Source organism: Triticum aestivum, chromosome 6A (assembly GCF_018294505.1).
Source record: "Triticum aestivum cultivar Chinese Spring chromosome 6A, IWGSC CS RefSeq v2.1, whole genome shotgun sequence".
Lineage (NCBI taxonomy): Eukaryota > Viridiplantae > Streptophyta > Magnoliopsida > Poales > Poaceae > Triticum > Triticum aestivum.
The window spans coordinates 614,723,560-614,741,829 of NC_057809.1; the positions used below are offsets into that span (position 1 = coordinate 614,723,560).

General features: G+C 42.8%; 1 protein-coding gene across 1 annotated transcript; it reads left to right on the forward strand.

Moving 5' to 3' along the window:
• The first annotated feature begins 297 nt into the window (after positions 1-297).
• On the forward strand, positions 298-6,072 carry LOC123129096 (acyl-CoA-binding domain-containing protein 4). The gene is made up of 14 exons (XM_044549247.1): positions 298-600; positions 1,088-1,165; positions 1,252-1,377; positions 1,491-1,560; positions 2,367-2,428; positions 2,502-2,641; positions 2,741-2,867; positions 3,307-3,421; positions 3,522-3,610; positions 3,761-3,844; positions 4,108-4,437; positions 4,553-4,612; positions 4,719-4,897; positions 5,653-6,072. Coding segments are annotated over exons 1-14 (1,593 nt in total). The 5' UTR covers positions 298-468; the 3' UTR covers positions 5,654-6,072.
• Positions 6,073-18,270: the final 12,198 nt, after the last annotated feature.

Consider the following 18,270-nt stretch of genomic DNA (forward strand, 5'->3'; position numbering starts at 1 on the left):
ACATGCCATCTCGCTACGAGCATAGTGAAAACGGGCAGCACAGCTTCCACGCACTAACTGTAACAGTTTAACCGGCGGAGATGCGGGGCTAGCCAAACCAGTCGAAAGAGCCTTTAATTGTTGCTTCAATCAAAACAAAAAAGAGGTAGGATTCTTGGTGGTACCTGCAAGACTCGCTATCGGGAGAGGCGCCTTTGATGCGGGCTTACGTATCTGGAGGAATACGCCTTCGCTGGGCGTTGACGTATGCGCATCGCTGGTGACTGGCGAGAGTTTACCCGGAGAACGAACGTGGCAGGTACGCAAAGGTAGGCAGCGACGACGAGTCCACCACCGCTCCACTCCCTCACTAATCACGTCGCCGGGTTTAAAATCGCACCAGATCCGACGAGCCAGCCGAGTCAATCCGCCGGCCACCGACGAAGCTTCCTTCGTTCCCTCCGCCCGACCCGCGATCTCGATTGGGGAATGGGGATGGAGGAGGAGGAGGGCGCCATCAACGGCGGCGAGGAGGGCCCCGGCCTCGCGGCGGCGCCGCACGACCGCTGGGTCCTGCTCCGCCCCGCCCAGGGCTCCCCCCGCCCCTCCGCCCGCTACAAGGTGCGCGCGCAATTCTGCTCTCCTCTGCTCGGATTTTGGCTGTCGCGGTTCCTGTCTCTCATGTCAGTGATCTGCCCTGTTGCCCCGTCCTGATCCGCCCACCGGTTCGAGCCGTAGCCGTTAGCTCGTGTGTGGAGGCGTTGGGATCAAGAATGGGATCCGAAATGTGATGGCCGCTGTGTTCGTCTGAATCCGCGCGGCTGGTGGAGGCAGTGGTTTCCGGGGGCGTTTGGTCGTTCTCCATCTATCCATTCTGCCTTGCTGTCGTCGCTAGCTGACTGAGATCGCCGGGTTTACCGGGATAGGAAGTGCAACTCTGCTGAAGTTGCTGCTATTGTTGCACTGTGATATATTTTTAACACGGCAAAAAATGCTTATAAAATCTTCAGGCAAAATGTACGCTGAGGATCGTACCGTGCCGTCCAATTACCTTACGCTGCGTGTTGTTTATTCTGTGATGAGTACTCAAGTGCTAAATACATGACAGCATGCCGCGGAGGTGGTTCAAGACAAGCTGTATGTGGTCGGGGGAAGCCGGAATGGACGCTCTCTGTCGGATGTTCAGGTTTGGCACTCACGCATGTGTGCTCATCATATCCCCTCTGTTCCTTCATCACCTGAAATATATCCTAACAGCTGCAATTTTGGCAGGTCTTTGATTTCAGGACATCCAAGTGGTCAGCGTTGCTGTTAAGTCCTAGTCGGGATTCAAACCAGCTGAATCTTGAAAATAATGCCGGAAACCAGCCGTTCCCAGCATTAGCAAGCCATAGTATGGTAATGATACCATCTTCCATTTCTGTGGAGAATTAACTAAACTTTTCTAAGCCCCGTTAAACCTTTCAAGTGAAAGAGCGTCATTTTCTATGCTGACAAGTGATTTCATCCAGGTCAAGTGGAGGAATATGCTTCTGGTTGTAGCTGGGAACTCCAGAGCATCAACATCGAATAAGGTTTCAGGTGCTTCTTTGGATTTCCCTCTTTCTTGGTTCATACTAAGACGCTGAGCAACAAATTACGGGTCATGGCTTTGCTTAAACATACGTGGTAATAGTTCAACCATCACTTTATGGTTCCGCACCACCACCAAAAACCATGACATATTTGTTGATGCCCCTAAATGTTGGAAGTTTCACGATCATAGAGTTGTTCTACTGTCGTGCATGAACTGATGTGTGCACATATTTCAATTTAAGGTGGATTATTTCTTAGTCTATGTCAGTTCATATGTATCTGGTGAAATTTCAGATTTGGAAAATAAGCAGCACTACAGGGATGATTCTCAATTACTGTTTGTGATATTATAATGGATGCATTTTTTTTTCATTTCCTTGTGCTGTTTACATACTGATTAATCACGTGTTAAACTTGTAGTGAATCAACATGCTTCATCTCAACTTCACAAGTTACATTTTCCCCAAATTCCAAAATTGCCCCTTTCCAGTTTCCATTGCCTTTGGCATGGCAGCTCTGTGTAGCGAAGGCCCACGACCATGAGTAGTCACCCAGTATATCCAAGGGGGTATCGGCATGTTCTCCATAATGACATGGCCCTGTGTTTGTGATTATTATTTATTACCTCTATTTTTCTCAATGAAAGGCAGCGCTCCTGCCGGTTGCTTGACAAAGAATGTTGCCTCTTTCTAACACCTAATATGTTTTAACATAATGATATGTGCTTTAACATTGCCTCTTCATGTTTTGGAGTTATCTTCCAGATGACTTTACAAGTACTAGAACTGATTGCGCTGTATTTCTGCCTGCAGTTTGGTTTATCGATCTGGAAACAAATAGCTGGTCTGCTGTTGATACATATGGAAAAGTCCCAGTAAGAATCTTTTCTCTCCTGTGGTTATACATTAATTTACTGGAGAACATGTTCTGAATCCTCCCTCCATCAGATGGCTCGAGGTGGGCAATCTGTAACACTAGTCGGTTCTCGATTAATAATGTTTGGTGGAGAGGATAATAAGAGGAGGCTTCTGAGTGATCTTCATGTACTTGACTTGGAGACAATGATTTGGGAAGAAGTTAAAACAGAGTAAGAGTTCACTTATTATTTATGCTAAATATCGCTTAAGGTATTTCTAACCACTTGCTGAATGCTGAATTCATCGTTCTGTTTGTTATTGTGAAACAGAAAAGGTGGCCCAGCTCCTAGGTATGACCATTCGGCTGCTGTTTATGCTGAACATTATCTTTTAATCTTTGGCGGTTCCTCTCACTCCACATGCTTCAACGATATGTACTTACTTGACTTGCAAACTGTAAGCACTGAATGCTCTTATGTATTTTGCTATACAAGTACACTTGTGCATCAACTCACATTCTGTAAATCTTCAAGGCCAAAGTTTATTTGATAAATAACTGATATTTAGTTGTTCGTTGTAAACCCATTAAAGATCGTCGAAGTTCCCCACATTAATTGTTCTAGGTTGTAGCAGGAGTTGCAAGCTCAAAATTTTATCAAGTTAATAGTAACTGCAGGGTTAAACTGTTCCAATCAAATGACTAGGATCCAACTCCATTTCACTATCGCTAACTACACATCAATGCATCATAAAATGACATGCAGATATGCTTATCATATTATGTTGTACTGTACACATAAGGGATACTTTAGAGGGCTTTTCCTCTTGACCCAAATTTAACACGACTTTAGGACTCAACTGATAAGTTTGCGTAAATGATGTTTAATTGTAACAGCTGGAGTGGTCTCAACCTGACACTCAAGGTGCACATATAACTCCTAGGAGTGGTCATGCTGGTATGATGATTGACGAAAATTGGTACATAGTTGGTGGTGGAGATAATGCCAGTGGTAATGCCTGGATGCATGATACTGTATTTATATGTTTTTATTAAATTCCTTTTGTGCTGTTCTTTCAGCTCCGGTATCTAAAGTAATGCACATGTTGTAGGTTCCACTGATACAATCGTAATGAACGCTTCCAAGTTTGTCTGGTCTGTGGTCACTAGTGTGTCAGTTCGAGATCCACTTGCTTGTGAGGTAAGCAGTATTTGCACATTGGTACTGACATGTTCAGTCATAAAGATTGGTCATATAAATTCATGTTCTAGAAAGTGCATAACTATGAATATTTAGAGATCGAGCTTTTCATAATGTGGTGAATTACTGACCTTTTAACATATTTTCCAGGGTCTCACTCTTTGTTCAGCCACAGTTGATGGCGAAAAGTTCCTAATTGCCTTTGGCGGTTACAACGGGAAGTACAACAATGAGGTATACGCTTTCAGCAAATAACTACTACACATAATATTTTGTTGAAAATGATCCATCTGTAGAAATTTCTCTTTTGATGGCTGTTGTCATGCCCTTGTTTCTATGTGTAGTTCCCCTAGTTTGTGTTTTTCAATTTAGGGTGAAATTGTATATTCTTCATTTTCCCTTTTCAGTATGCTTTGTCTCTGTTAGCAATTTTTAGTGTGCTTTGTTTCTGTTAAACATATTCTCCACGCCTAATGAAAGTGATGACACTACTGCAGATCTTTGTGATGAAACCCAAGCCAAGAAACTTTGTGCAACCTCGTCTTTTCCAATCTCCAGCAGCTGCTGCCGCTGCAGCTTCTGTGAAAGCTGCCTATGCTGTAATAACTGCTACTGATGAGAAAACTAAAGATATTGTTGCTACTGATGATTTGGATGTGAAAAGAGCTGAACCTGGAAGTTCTTCCAAACAAATGGTTGCCGAAATTGATGCACTTAATGGGGAGAAAGGAGAACTAGAGTCTCGACTGGCAGAAGTTCGCAGTGAAAACTCAAAGCTAAAGGATAAACTAGATATGGTGAAGTTGTCCTATGGTGAATTAACAAAGGTAAAATTGTCTTTCCATTTGTTTTCTTTGAGAGGGCAAACTTTCTTTTCATACTGCAAAAGGAAATTCCTGATTTTCCATAATAAGTTCCCACTGTTTTCTTTTTCTTTTGAAGGAACTCAGATCAGTTGAGAATCAGCTAGCTGCTGAGGGTTCAAGATGCCAGAAACTGGAGGTTCTGAACTTGCCCACTATAATTAGTTCTGAGCATGAAACACATATTTTCAACTCTCCTTTTATGCTGCTGATTGCTTACCTCTTCTTTCCTGTGGTCAATTCAGTCCCAAATTGCTGCTGCGCATAAAAGGTTGGAGTCTGCCAGTTCTCTGGAGAATGAACTGGAAGCCTTGCAGCAACAAATATCTCAGGCTGAACAAACCATGACGACTTCTCAGAGACGGAAATCTGGGGGCGTATGGAAGTGGGTGGGAGGAAGTGCAGAGGTCTCCGACAATGAATAGTAAGTCCTATGTGCAACATGCTGGAATGGAACAATGTCTGATGTACTTATGTGTTGCTGTGTTAAGCTATTGTATCATTTTGCAAAACCTTATTGGAAGAGGTTGATGTGACCCCTGCTTTCTAAGTTTCAAGGATACAATCAATGCATGGTGCTGATTCTAGATCATACTATGGAAGCAAATAGTAATTGAATAACCTAGAATGATCTGTGAAATGAGCATTAAAATGCAATTTCCTTCATCTTTTTTTTTTGGCATCAACGCTGCGTTATGAAAAGAGAATCCGAAAACCAACCTTTCTTACAAAATGTTACTGCACTCATAGACAGCTCATATACGACGAAATCTTGTGGCCTAGTTTAGATTTTGACATTTATATCTATACATCCCCCAAATATGATTTCTTGTATGCTTACAGAACCAAGAACAGCAAAAGCTGTCACTCGAAATCCTGGAGGTAGAGAAATGCCAAAGCTGCATTCCATTTCATTTATTTAACTTGCATTATACTGATTTCCCTACTGTTGCGGCCTCTGCTCAACTTGTGCAATGTTTCATAGTTGGAATTTATAAGAGTACATGCAACACATTTAGCATTGTATGTCAGGCCCAACAAGAAAAGCTTGTTTTCCCTAAACTGCAGTCCACAGAAGCTCCCAGCTCCCTTTTCACGGAGCCACCTCCAATTTTCCACATAGCTGGAGATAATACAACTTTGGTGAATACTTGTAACTCTTTAAGCATTCTATGCCAGGTTCATCAAGACAAGTAGCCACCCAGCAGCGAAACGGAGGCGAAGCTGCTACAGTTTTGAGACGGCTTGTTTGTCGCAGGCTACCGGGCTCCTCCTCAAGAACTTGCCCGCGACTGATTTTGCGAAGACATCACTGAGAACAGTCTTTTGGATCTTCTGAAGCGGCGACACCTGGTAGAAATATTCCGGGCCGTTTAGACATTGCACAGCAAAAACATGGTAGTATCATACATATGACAAGTATACCTAAGATTGTACCGGTCTGGAAATATAATTGGTTGGGGATGTTAGCTCTTGTTTTTTTGTTTACCTTTCTGGAGTTGGTACACAAATATATCTTCATTGGTTCAGGTGACTGGGTGGAAAATACATTGTTTATAGCGTAAATTTACCGACTTACTGTCAAGCGTTTCTGGTTCAGGTGTGAGCATGTTATGGGCCAGTGCAATCATTTTTTGTTGTTGGTAAATTTGGTTTGTTCAGTGCATAAATGGATTCTTACCAGAGAGGTAGCCTCGCTTGGCGATGGCATTTGATCTGGTATTTTGCCCTTCAGCCTGAAAATATGTGAACATGTAAAGATGGTTAAGTGATGTAATTCTCTGTGGATTCTGTGGCGGTGTATATAGAGTCAGGGGCTCAGGGCAATCTTACTGTGTGGCTGCAGCATCAGATTGCACGAGCAGCAGAGGCCCTAGAGGTGCAGGAGCCACCTGCTCCGGCGACTCCGCCGTCGCCGCTCCCATCTCGGGCGCGCCGGACATCTCCGCCAGATCGACCCATGATAGCCTGCGCCGGAACGCCTGCCGTGCGTCATCTGCGAGCGGCGTCACCACTGTCACCCTCCGCAGCATGGCGAGCATTCCCTGCGGCAGCGCGGGAGCAAAGAGCGCCGCGGCCGCCTCGGGGGTCGCCACGACGTCGGTGGCGCTGTGGGCGGCCACCGCGGCGCGCAGGTCGGAGGACGGCGGCAGGAGCACCGTGGTCGCTCCGGCCGCGGGGAGCCCGAGGGCGAGCAGCGCTACGCCGCCGTGGACGCTGGTTCCCCACGCCGGGAGCGTGGCAAGGCAGACCCGGTCTTCGTCGGGTGAGACCGCGCCGGCCACGGCAGCAGTCAGGTTGGCGTGCGTCATGGCCACCTTGCTGGTTGTCGACGAGTTGTGGACCATGAGGGCCGGGTCCCAGGGGTTCGGCCGGTCCGCGGCGACGGCGTCGAGCGCGGCCGGGTCGCCGCCTTCCATGAGCTCCTCCACGGACACCATCCGTGGGTCCGGCGACCTCGACATGAGCAGCAGCGGCAGCCCGCCGCCCGTCCCCGGCGCGCCGACGACGATCGCGGCGCCGGACTCCTGCGCCACGGCGTCTACCTTGGCACCCGGGGCCGCGACGACGGCCACGCAGCCGGCCGCGAGGACGCCGAGGAGGATGGGCGGGAGCAGCAGCGGGTCGTCGTCGGGCGAGGGGAGCGCCACGAGGACGGCGTCGCCGCGGCGGAGGCCGAGCCCGAGGCGCAGCGCGGAGGCGAGCGAGAGCGCGGCGCCGCGCAGGCCCGCGAAGGAGAGCGCGCGGCCCGTGGCGGCGTCCACGTAGGCCGCGCGCGCGCCGGCCGCCGCGTCGTCGGGGTGCGGCAGGCGCGAGAGCACGAACGCCGCCGCGTCGGCGCCGCACTGGAGCGTCTCGGCTTCCATGTCGCTCGGCGCTCCGTCTGCCTGTCTGGGGTGTATCGCGGGGGCGAATTGGTGAGTTTTAAAAGCGTGGTCGGCTCGGTTTTGGCGCGCGGAGGCATTGTGGAGTCCGCGGGGAGGCTTGTCCGGTGGCGGCAGGCCGGGGACGGCAGCCACGGCGACGCCGCCCGCGCTCTGGTGCGTGCATGGGTGCACAGTATCTTCAGGAGATGTACCATTCTGCGGATCCACTACTACTGACTACTCTTGTGTCCCTTGCGTCCGTCTTCTACCGATACGGTGGTGCGTTCCTGCAAGACCCTGTGAGAGAAAATATAGTGTGGGGTGGTGTGGTTGTCTGGGATGCTTAGATAAACAGTTTTTTTTTCAAAATGGAGACACAAGATTTGCCTCATCGATAAACAGTAATAGCAAAACAAATAAAAATATTCTGAATTTGTTGGCATGGAAGATGCTTGAGTATGGTAGGTGCATGCAAATATTCATGGTAAAAGGACATTCGAGGAGCTCGTGATGAAAAAACACATAATTTGGCGATCAATTTGTTTTTCAAAAACAGTGCACTTTGGAGACTCTCAAAGAATAGCCCATATGCAAGTTGTAGGATAGATGAAGTAAATTATAACCAATAGAAATGCTAATTTCGAGGATGAGACCCGGATAATACGCTCATTCCACCATTGTTTAAAACGGATAATCCTGGATATTTTGAGAAAATTACTCCAATCTTGGCACTAATGACTATAAACGCAAAAGATTATAAATCCCCATGTTTGATTTGTTTCTGTGGGAAATGGACCATTTGAGGAAAGGAAATGGAGCTATGTATGAAAATATGAAGAGTGAAGGTCAAGCCAAAATAACTATAGGCGCAACAGAGGAATCAAAGCAGACGACGACGTCTGGTACGAGCAGGCACGCTCGTACCACCCTCTGATAGCTCGCTGACGTCAACCTAGGCACACTTTATAAATGGGACGAGGCCTCATTAGCAACAGAGAGCCAAGGAGAGCAACAGAGAGTCGCCAGATCACTAGAATCATCACCACCATCGCCAAGAGCCATTCCCAGGAGAAACCTACCCGCCGCCGTATCCATCCCCATCTCAAGCATTCGTCTATCAATGTCATCTACAATGTTTTTCCACCTGTGATTTGATTGTGATGTGTGAGTAATCCTCTCAAACCATGAGCTGAGGCATAGCTTTGCAGCCCTATGTACTTGTGCACAGGATCGCTGGTATTGACTTTACTTAATTGAATGTGATCTGTATGTGTTATTGCAACGTGTCTCTTGTCTCTTTATCGTTCAAAGGCCCCACAGGTACCCGAGATCCCGTATATCGATCAAGGAGAAGGTAAAGTTTAGGGATGCGTGGAAGGCTTTAACGAAAGCCGGTGAATGATGATGGTAACGATTAATACGGTAACCAAAAGCAACTCAGGTGCAGTCATTAAACGCTCAATGCATTGGTCTGGAGAAATACTTAATAATTGAGGTAATCTCGCGCGAAGGTAAGGGCCTTGGTTGGAAAATAGATTCACGATGTAGGTTGTAGATCGGCCGTGACATTATATGGAGGCACCCCCCACATCTACATGTTGAGAACACATCATAGCGATGTGTACTAAGACCATGTTGGAAATCAAGACAAGATCCTAAGTGCAAGTATAACGTTGTAAGTAAAGTCCTCGTGTCCTAGCCTATTTCCATACCTTTGTTCTCTCTCTCTCTCTCTCTCTAAACAACTTGTGATTTTTGGTTCGGGAAACTAGAACTTATAACAACAACAATAACTTGTTTGAATCCATATCTATTTGCATTACTTTCACTGGGTCAGATACCTAGGGTCACCTTGGAGAAAAAGGTAGGGAATATTTACATTCAAAACCAGATTAAAGGTAATCAGTTCTCAGGGAGTCTAGATTCACCACTTGTATGTATCTAACACAATTCTGTGAATGCATAATTCTAGATTCGGATCACTAAGTGATACGTCTCCAACGTATCTATAATTTTTGATTGTTCCATGCTATTATATTATCTGTTTTGAATGTTTATGGGCTTTATTATACACTTTTATATTATTTTTGGGACTAACATATTAACTGGAGGCCCAACCCAAATTGATGTTTTCTTGCCTATTTCAGTGTTTCGAAGAAAAGGAATATCAAACGGAATGAAACCTTCGGGAGAGTTATTTTTGTAATGGAAGCAATCCAGGAGACTTGGAGTAGACGTCAGGGAAGCTTCGAGGTGGCCACGAGGCAGGGAGGCGCGCCCCCCACCCTCATGGGCCCCTCGTGGCTCCCCTGACCGACTTCTTTCGCCTATATATGCCCATATACCCTAAAAACATCAGGGAACAGAATATATCGGGAGTTCCGCCGCCAGAAGCCTCCGTACCCACCGAAGACCAATCTAGACCAGTTCCGGCACCCTGCCTGAGGGGGGGGATCCCTCTCCGGTGGCCATCTTCATCATCCCGGTGCTCTCCATGACGAGGAGGGAGTAGTTCACCCTCGGGGTTGAGGGTATGTACCAGTAGCTATGTGTTTGACCTCTCTCTCTCTCTCTCGTGTTCTTGAGGTGGTACGATCTTGATGTATCACGAGCTTTGCTATTATAGTTGGATCTTATGATGTTTCTCCCCCTCTACTCTCTTGTGATGGATTGAGTTTTCCCTTTGAAGTTATCTTATCGGATTGAGTCTTTAAGGATTTGAGAACACTTGATGTATGTCTTGCACGTGCTTATCTGTGGTGACAATGGGATATCATGTGATCCACTTGATGTATGTTTTGGTGATCAACTTGCGAGTTCCGTGACCTCGTGAACTTATGCATAGGGGTTGGCACACGTTTTCGTCTTGACTCTCTGGTAGAAACTTTGGGGAACTCTTTGAAGTTCTTTGTGTTGGTTGAATAGATGAATCTGAGATTGTGTGATGCATATCGTATAATCATACCCACGGATACTTGAGGTGACATTGGAGTATCTAGGTGACATTAGGGTTTTAGTTGATTTGTCTCTTAAGGTGTTATTCTAGTACGAACTCTATAATAGATCGAACGGAAAGAATAACTTTGAGGTGGTTTCGTACCCTACCATAATCTCTTCGTTTGTTCTCCGCTATTAGTGACTTTGGAGTGACTCTTTGTTGCATGTTGAGGGACAGTTATATGATTCAATTATGTTATTATTGTTGAGAGGACTTGCACTAGTGAAAGTATGAACCTTAGGCCTTGTTTCCTAGCATTGAAATACCATTTACGCTCACTTTTATTACTTGTTACCTCGCTGTTTTTATAATTTCAGATTACAAAAACCTATATCTACCATCCATATTGCACTTGTATCACCATCTCTTCGCCGAACTAGTGCACCTATACAATTTACCATTGTATTGGGTGTGTTGGGGACACAAGAGACTCTTTGCTATTTGGTTGCAGGGTTGTTTGAGAGAGACCATCTTCATCCTACGCCTCCCAGGGATTGATAAACCTTAGGTCATCCACTTGAGGGAAATTTGCTACTGTCCTACAAACCTCTGCACTTGGAGGCCCAACAACATCTACAAGAAGAAGGTTGTGTAGTAGACATCAAGCTCTTTTCTGGCGCTGTTGCCAGGGAGGTTAGCGCTTGAAGGTATATCATTAGATCTTGCAATCGAATCTTTTTGTTTCTTGTTTTATCACTAGTTTATTTTATAAAAGAAAAAATGGAATTGAGTTTGCCTCATACGCTTCATCTTTTTAATATCTTTCGTGAGAATGATGGAAAGGAAAATTGTGCTCAAGTGCTAGAAGAAGAAGTCTATAAAATGTTTGGCACTAAATCTTTGAATGATGATCATGATTGCAATGTTGTTAGTATGAACTCCTTGAATATCCATAGTACTAATGATGATTGCACTAGTCATGATGAAAATGTCTCTTATAAGCATGTCAACTTTTGTGGAATATATAGAGCCTGCAAGTACACACCAATTAGGAAAAATAGATTTTGCAAGAGGCATAAGTATTTGGAAACTAACTGGTTGCAAGAGAGGCTAAATGTTTGTGCTGAAAATTTAAAATTTCTTCACCATACTTGTGAACTTTGCAATGAACATGGTCATTTAAATCTCCAATGCAAATTGTTTCATGATCGTATCGTGTCCAAAAATTGTGATGATTTGATTTCCCTTGCACATCATAATGAACTTAGTTTGCTTTTGGGTTATGAAGAAATGAAACGTATAACTAAGCATATTCTAGAATATAACCTTGAGAAATTCCTCGATATTGATCTAGAAGAAATTTTTATGTATTGTGCGGTGAATTGCATTGAAAATCCTTATATTGCCAATTACATAAAGAAAAGAAAATAAATAGAGGATGAAGAGAATACTAATGAAAGGGAAGAGGCTTCCCAATATCCTCCTATTATTTCTTATGATGAATTAGGTAACGAGGAGGAGCCTTCTATTCAACCAATCTCATTAATAAGGAGCTCTGAAAAGAGGATTAAACCCACACATAATGTGAAGAAGAAAAAGAAAAGACGGATAAGCCAAGGTAAAAATGTATCCCTCCCAAATAATGTTTTTTATAGAAAGACTGTAAGGGAACCCCTATAGTATAATTGGTGCAACAAACCCAAATTGCAAGTACCAAGCCTTGAACCTGGGTGGGTGGGAAGACATCAGCCCCTTCCCACCACTAGGCTATGCCTTAGTCTGCCCCTCCCAAATAATGTTCCTCCTATTACTCATTGTGGTGATGATAATTGTTATACTATTGGTGCTATCCATACTATTAATGATGAGAGTGATTATGCTTATGATATGAAAAGACCCAAGCTTGGGGATGCTATGTTTGATGAGAATGACAAGTTTGAAAATATATTTGCTGCAATTAATGTTTGTCCCAAGCTTGGGGATGCTATGTTTAATGAAGATGATATTTGTAGTCTCCCAAGTTTTGATATGCAAATTTATTATGATGATAGCATGCCTCCTACTTATGATGATTATATTGATGAAAGTGGGTTTGGAAGAGGGTCAACTTTAGGAAGTAATGATCCCACTATTTTGGAGGATGTTGAATCTTACTGTGACAATTATGAAAGTGGATTTGGAGAGGTCATGACTTTATTTAGTAATGATTCCACTATCTTGGAAGAGGTTTCAATTGATTAAGATGAGAACAAAGTTGCTACTTATGATGATTATTGTGATGACACTTATGCTATAAAAAGTAGTGATGATTATATTTATAAAACTTGTCATCATTATGATTACCTTTTTCTGAACATTACAATTTTAATGTGGAAACAATTTATAGTATTCGAGTCTCTTATGATACTCTCACTATTCCGAATGAGAAGAATTTTGCTTATGTGGAGAGTAATAAAATTTCTATGCTTGTAGATCATGAAAAGAATAATCTATGTGATGGTTATATTGTTGAATTAATTAATGATGCTATTGAAAATTATTATGAGGGAGGAACATATGCTTGTAGGAATTGCAATAATATCAAGTTTCCTCTCTATGTGCTTAAAGTTTTGAAGTTATGCTTGTTTTGCCTTCCTATGCTAGTTGATTATTGTTCCCATAAGTTGTTTGCTCACAAAATACCTATGCATGGGAAGTGGGTTAGACTTAAATGTGCTAGTCATATTCTTCATGATGCTCTCTTTATGTTACAATTCTTATATTTTATGTGAGCATCATTGAAATCATCATGCCTAGCTAGGGACGTTAAAAGATAGCATTTGTTGGGAGACAACCCAATTTTATTTTTGTTCCTTGCTTTTTGTTCCTGTTTAGTAATAAATAAATCATCTATCGTCTGTTATGATTGTGTTTTTTATGTTTTAATTAGTGTTTGTGCCAAGTCAAGCCTTTAGGATCTTCTTGGGTGATTGTTATTTGATCTTGCTGTAAAAAACAGAAAGTACGCGCTCACGAGAATAATTTTCATTTTTTACAAGAGAGCGATAAAATAAAAATTCCAACTGAAGTAGATCAATATAAAAATTTCCTAGGACTTCCTAATTTCTCAGGATTTTTGGAGTTACAGAAGTATTCGTAACCTACATATTACTACAGACTGTTCTGTTTCTGACAGATTCTGTTTTTTGTGTGTTGTTTGCTTATTTTGATGAATCTATGGCTAGTAATAGAGTTTATGAACCATAGAAAATCTGTAATACAGTAGGTTTAACACCAATATAAATAAAGAATGAGTTCATTACAGTACCTTGAAGTGGTGGTTTGTTTTCTTATACTAACGGAGCTTACGAGTTTTCTGTTAAGTTTTGTATTGTGAAGTTTTCAAGTTTTGGGTAAAGATTCGATGGACTATGGAATAAGGAGTGGCAAGAGCCTAAGATTGGGAATGACCAAGGCACCCAAGGTAATATTCAAGGACAACCAAGAGCCTAAGCTTTGGGATGCCCCGGATGGCATCCCCTCTTTCGTCTTCGTTCATCGGTAACTTTACTTGGAGCTATATTTTTATTCGCCACATGATATGTGTTTTGCTTGGAGCATCATTTTATTTTATTTTGTTTTGCTTGCTGTTTGAATAAAATACCAAGATCTGAATTATTAAATTTTAGAGAGTCTTCACATAGTTGCATAATTATTCGACTACTCATTGATCTTCACTTATATCTTTTGGAGTAGTTTGTCATTTGCTCTAGTGCTTCACTTATATCTTTTAGAGCACGGTGGTGGTTTTATTTCATAGAAATAATTGATCTCTCATGCTTCACTTATATTATTTTGAGAGTCCTTTAGAACAGCATGGTAATGTGCTTTTAGGCATAATAAAAACTATCATAAAAAGTGCATTGAATACTATGAGAAGTTTGATACTTGATAATTGTTTTGAGATATGAAGATGGTGATATTAGAGTCATGCTAGTTGAGTAGTTGTGAATTTGAGAGATACTTGTGTTAAAGTTTGTGATTCCCGTAGAATGCACGTATGGTGAACCGTTATGTGATGGAGTCGGAGCATGATTTATTTTTTGATTGTCTTCCTTGTGAGTGGCGGTTGGGGACGAGCGATGGTATTTTCCTACCAATCTATCCCCCTAGGAGCATGCGCGTAGTACTTTGTTTCGATAACTAATAGATTTTTGCAATAAGTATGTGAGTTCTTTATGACTAATGTTGAGTCCATGGATTATACGCACCCTCACGCTTCCACCATTGCTAGCCTCTCTAGTACCGCACAACTATCGCCGGTACCATAAAGCCACCATACCTACCTATTATGGCATTTCCATAGCCATTCCGAGATATATTGCCATGCAACTTTCCACCGTTCTGCTTATTATGACACGCTCCATCATTGTCATATTGCTTTGCATGATCATGTAGTTCACATCGTATTTGTGACAAAGCCACCATTCATAATTCTTTCATACATTTCACTCTTGATTCATTGCACATCCCGGTACACTGCCGGAGGCATTCATATAGAGTCATATTTTGTTCTAAGTATCGAGTTGTAATTCTTGAGTTGTAAGTAAATAAAAGTGTGATGATCTTCATTATTAGAGCATTGTCCCGGTGAGGAAAGGATGATGGAGACTATGATTCCCCCACAAGTCGAGATGAGACTCCGGACGAAAAATATAAAAAAATAAAGAAAGAAAAAGAGGCCAAAAAAGGGAAGGCCCAAAAAAGGGAAAAAGAAATGAGAGAAAAAGAGAGAAGGGACAATGTTACTATCCTTTTACCACACTTGTGCTTCGAAGTAGCACCATGATCTTCATGATAGAGAGTCTCCTATGTTGTCACTTTCATAAACTAGTGGGAATTTTACATTATAGAACTTGGCTTGTATATTCCAGTGATGGGCTTCCTAAAATTGCCCTAGGTCTTCGTGAGCAAGAAAGTTGGATACACACCCACTTAGTTTCTTTTGTTGAGCTTTCATACACTTATAGCTCTAGTGCATCCGTTGCATGGCAATCCCTACTCACTCACATTGATATCTATTAGTGGGCATCGCCATAGCCCGTTGATACGCCTAGTTGATGTGAGACTATATTCTCCTTTTTGTCTTCTCCACAACCACCATTCTATTCTACCTATAGTGCTATGTCCATGGCTCACACTCATGTATTGCGTGAAGATTGAAAGGGTTTGAGAACATCAAAAGTGTGAAACAATTGCTTGGCTTGTCATCGGGGTTGTGCATGATTTAAATATTTTGTGTGATGAAGATAGAGCATAGCCAGACTATATGATTTTGTAGGGAGATAACTTTCTTTGGCCATGTTATTTTGAGAAGACATGATTGCTTAGTTAGTATGCTTGAAGTATTATTATTTCTATGTCAATATTAAACTTTTATCTTGAATCTTTCGGATCTGAACATTCATGCCACAATAAAGAAAAATTACATTGAGAAATATGTTAGGTAGCATTCCACATCAAAAATTCTGTTTTTATCATTTACCTACTCGAGGACGAGCAGGAATTAAGCTTGGGGATGCTAATACGTCTCCAACATATCTATAATTTTTGATTGTTCCATGCTATTATATTATCTGTTTTGGATGTTTATGGGCTTTATTATACACTTTTATATTATTTTTGGGACTAACCTATTAACCGGAGGCCCAGCCCAAATTGCTGTTTTCTTGCCTATTTCAGTGTTTCGAAGAAAAGGAATATCAAACAGAGTCCAAAGGGAATGAAACCTTCGGGAGAGTTATTTTTGGAACGGAAGAAATCCAGGAGACTTGGAGTAGACATCAGGGAAGCTTCGAGGTGGCCACGAGGCAGGGAGGCGCGCCTGCCCCCCTGGGCGCGCCCCCACCCTCGTGGCTCCCTTGACCGACTTCTTTCACCTATATATGTCCATATACCCTAAAAACATCAGGGAACATAATAGATCGGGTGTTCCGCCGCCAGAAGCCTCCGTAGCCACCGACGACCAATCTAGACTCGTTCCGGCACCCTGCCGGAGGGGGTGATATGTCTCCGTCGTATCTACTTTTCCAAACACTTTTGCCCTTGTTTTGGACTCTAACTTGAATGATTTGAATGGAACTAACCCGGACTGACGCTGTTTTCAGCAGAATTACCATGGTGTTATTTATGTGCAGAAACAAACGTTCTCAGAATGACCTGAAACTTCACAGAGCAACTTTTTGGAAAATATAAAAAATACCTGCAAAAGATGAAGGCCAGGGGGCCCACCACCTCTCCACGAGGGTGGGGGGCGCGCCCCCTACCTCGTTGGCCCCCTGGTGCCTCTTCGACTCCAACTCCAACTCTATATATTGTGTTTCGGGGAGAAAAAATCAGAGAGAATAATTCATCGCGTTTTACGATACGGAGCCGCCGCCAAGCCCTAAAACCTCTCGGGAGGGCTGATCTGGAGTCTGTTCGGGGCTACGGAGAGGGGAATTCGTCGTCATCGTCATCATCAACCATCCTCCATCACCAATTTCATGACGCTCACCGCCGTGCGTGAGTAATTTCATCGTAGGCTTGTTGGACGGTGATGGGTTGGATGGGATCTATCATGTAATCGAGTTAGTTTTGTTAGGGTTTGATCCCTAGTATCCACTATGTTCTGAGATTGATGTTGCTATGACTTTGCTATGCTTAATGCTTGTCACTAGGGCCCGAGTGCCATGATTTCAGATCTGAACCTATTATCTTTTCATCAATATATGAGAGTTCTTGAGGCTATCTTGCAAGTCTATAGTCACGTATTATGTGTTATGATCGGTTAACCCCGAAGTGACAATAATCGGGATACTTACCGATGATGACCGTAGTTTGAGGAGTTCATGTATTCACTATGTGTTAATGCTTTGTTCCGGTACTCTATTAAAAGGAGGCCTTAATATCCCTTAGTTTCCGTAAGGACCCCGCTGCCACGGGAGGGTAGGACAAAAGATGTCATACAAGTTCTTTTCCATAAGCACGCATGACTATATTCGGAATACATGCCTACATTACATCAATGAACTGGAGCTAGTTCTGTGTCACCCTAGGTTATGACTATTACATGATGAACCGCATCCGGCATAATTTCTATCACCGATCCATTGCCTACGAGCTTTCCATATATTGTTCTTCGCTTATTTACTTTCCTGTTGCTATTGCTATCATCACTACAAAATACCAAAAACATTACTTTTACTATTGTTACCTTTTGTTACCGTTACCACTACTATCATATTACTTTGCTACTAAATACTTTGCTACAGATACTAAGTTTCCAAGTGTGGTTGAATTGACAACTCAGCTGCTATTACTTGAGAGTATTCTTTGTCTCCCCTTGTGTCGAATCAATAAATTTGGGTTGAATACTTTACCCTCGAAAACTGTTGCGATCCCCTATACTTGTGGGTTATCAAGACTATTTTCTGGCACCGTTGCCGGGGAGCATAGCTCTATTCTTTGAGTCACTTAGGATTTATATCTGCTTATCATTATGAAGAACTTGAAAGATCCAAGAACCAAGATTTATCCCTCAACTATGAGGGGAGGTAAGGAACTGCCATCTAGCTCTGCACTTGATTCACCTTCTGTTTTAAGTAAGCTTGCGACACCTAAACCTGCTTTTGCTATTCGTTCTGATATTTCGCATGTTATTGATGATGCTACTTCTGCTATACATGATACTTATGATGAAACTACTTCTATGCTTGATACTACCGTGCCACTTGGTGAATTTCTTGATGAACAACTTGCTAGGGCTAGAGAGCTTGAAAATATTGAATCTGATAATACTGATGAAAGTAATGATGAAGAATCACTTGTTATTCCTGAGAGTTATGTTTTTGATCAAGAAGCCTTTTTAGCTATTTTAGCTTGCAAAGATAGATATGAACTTAAGAGGTTATTAGCTAAATGGAACAAGCAATCTCTAAATGCTAGAATGAAACCTGACTCTGCTTTTGCTAT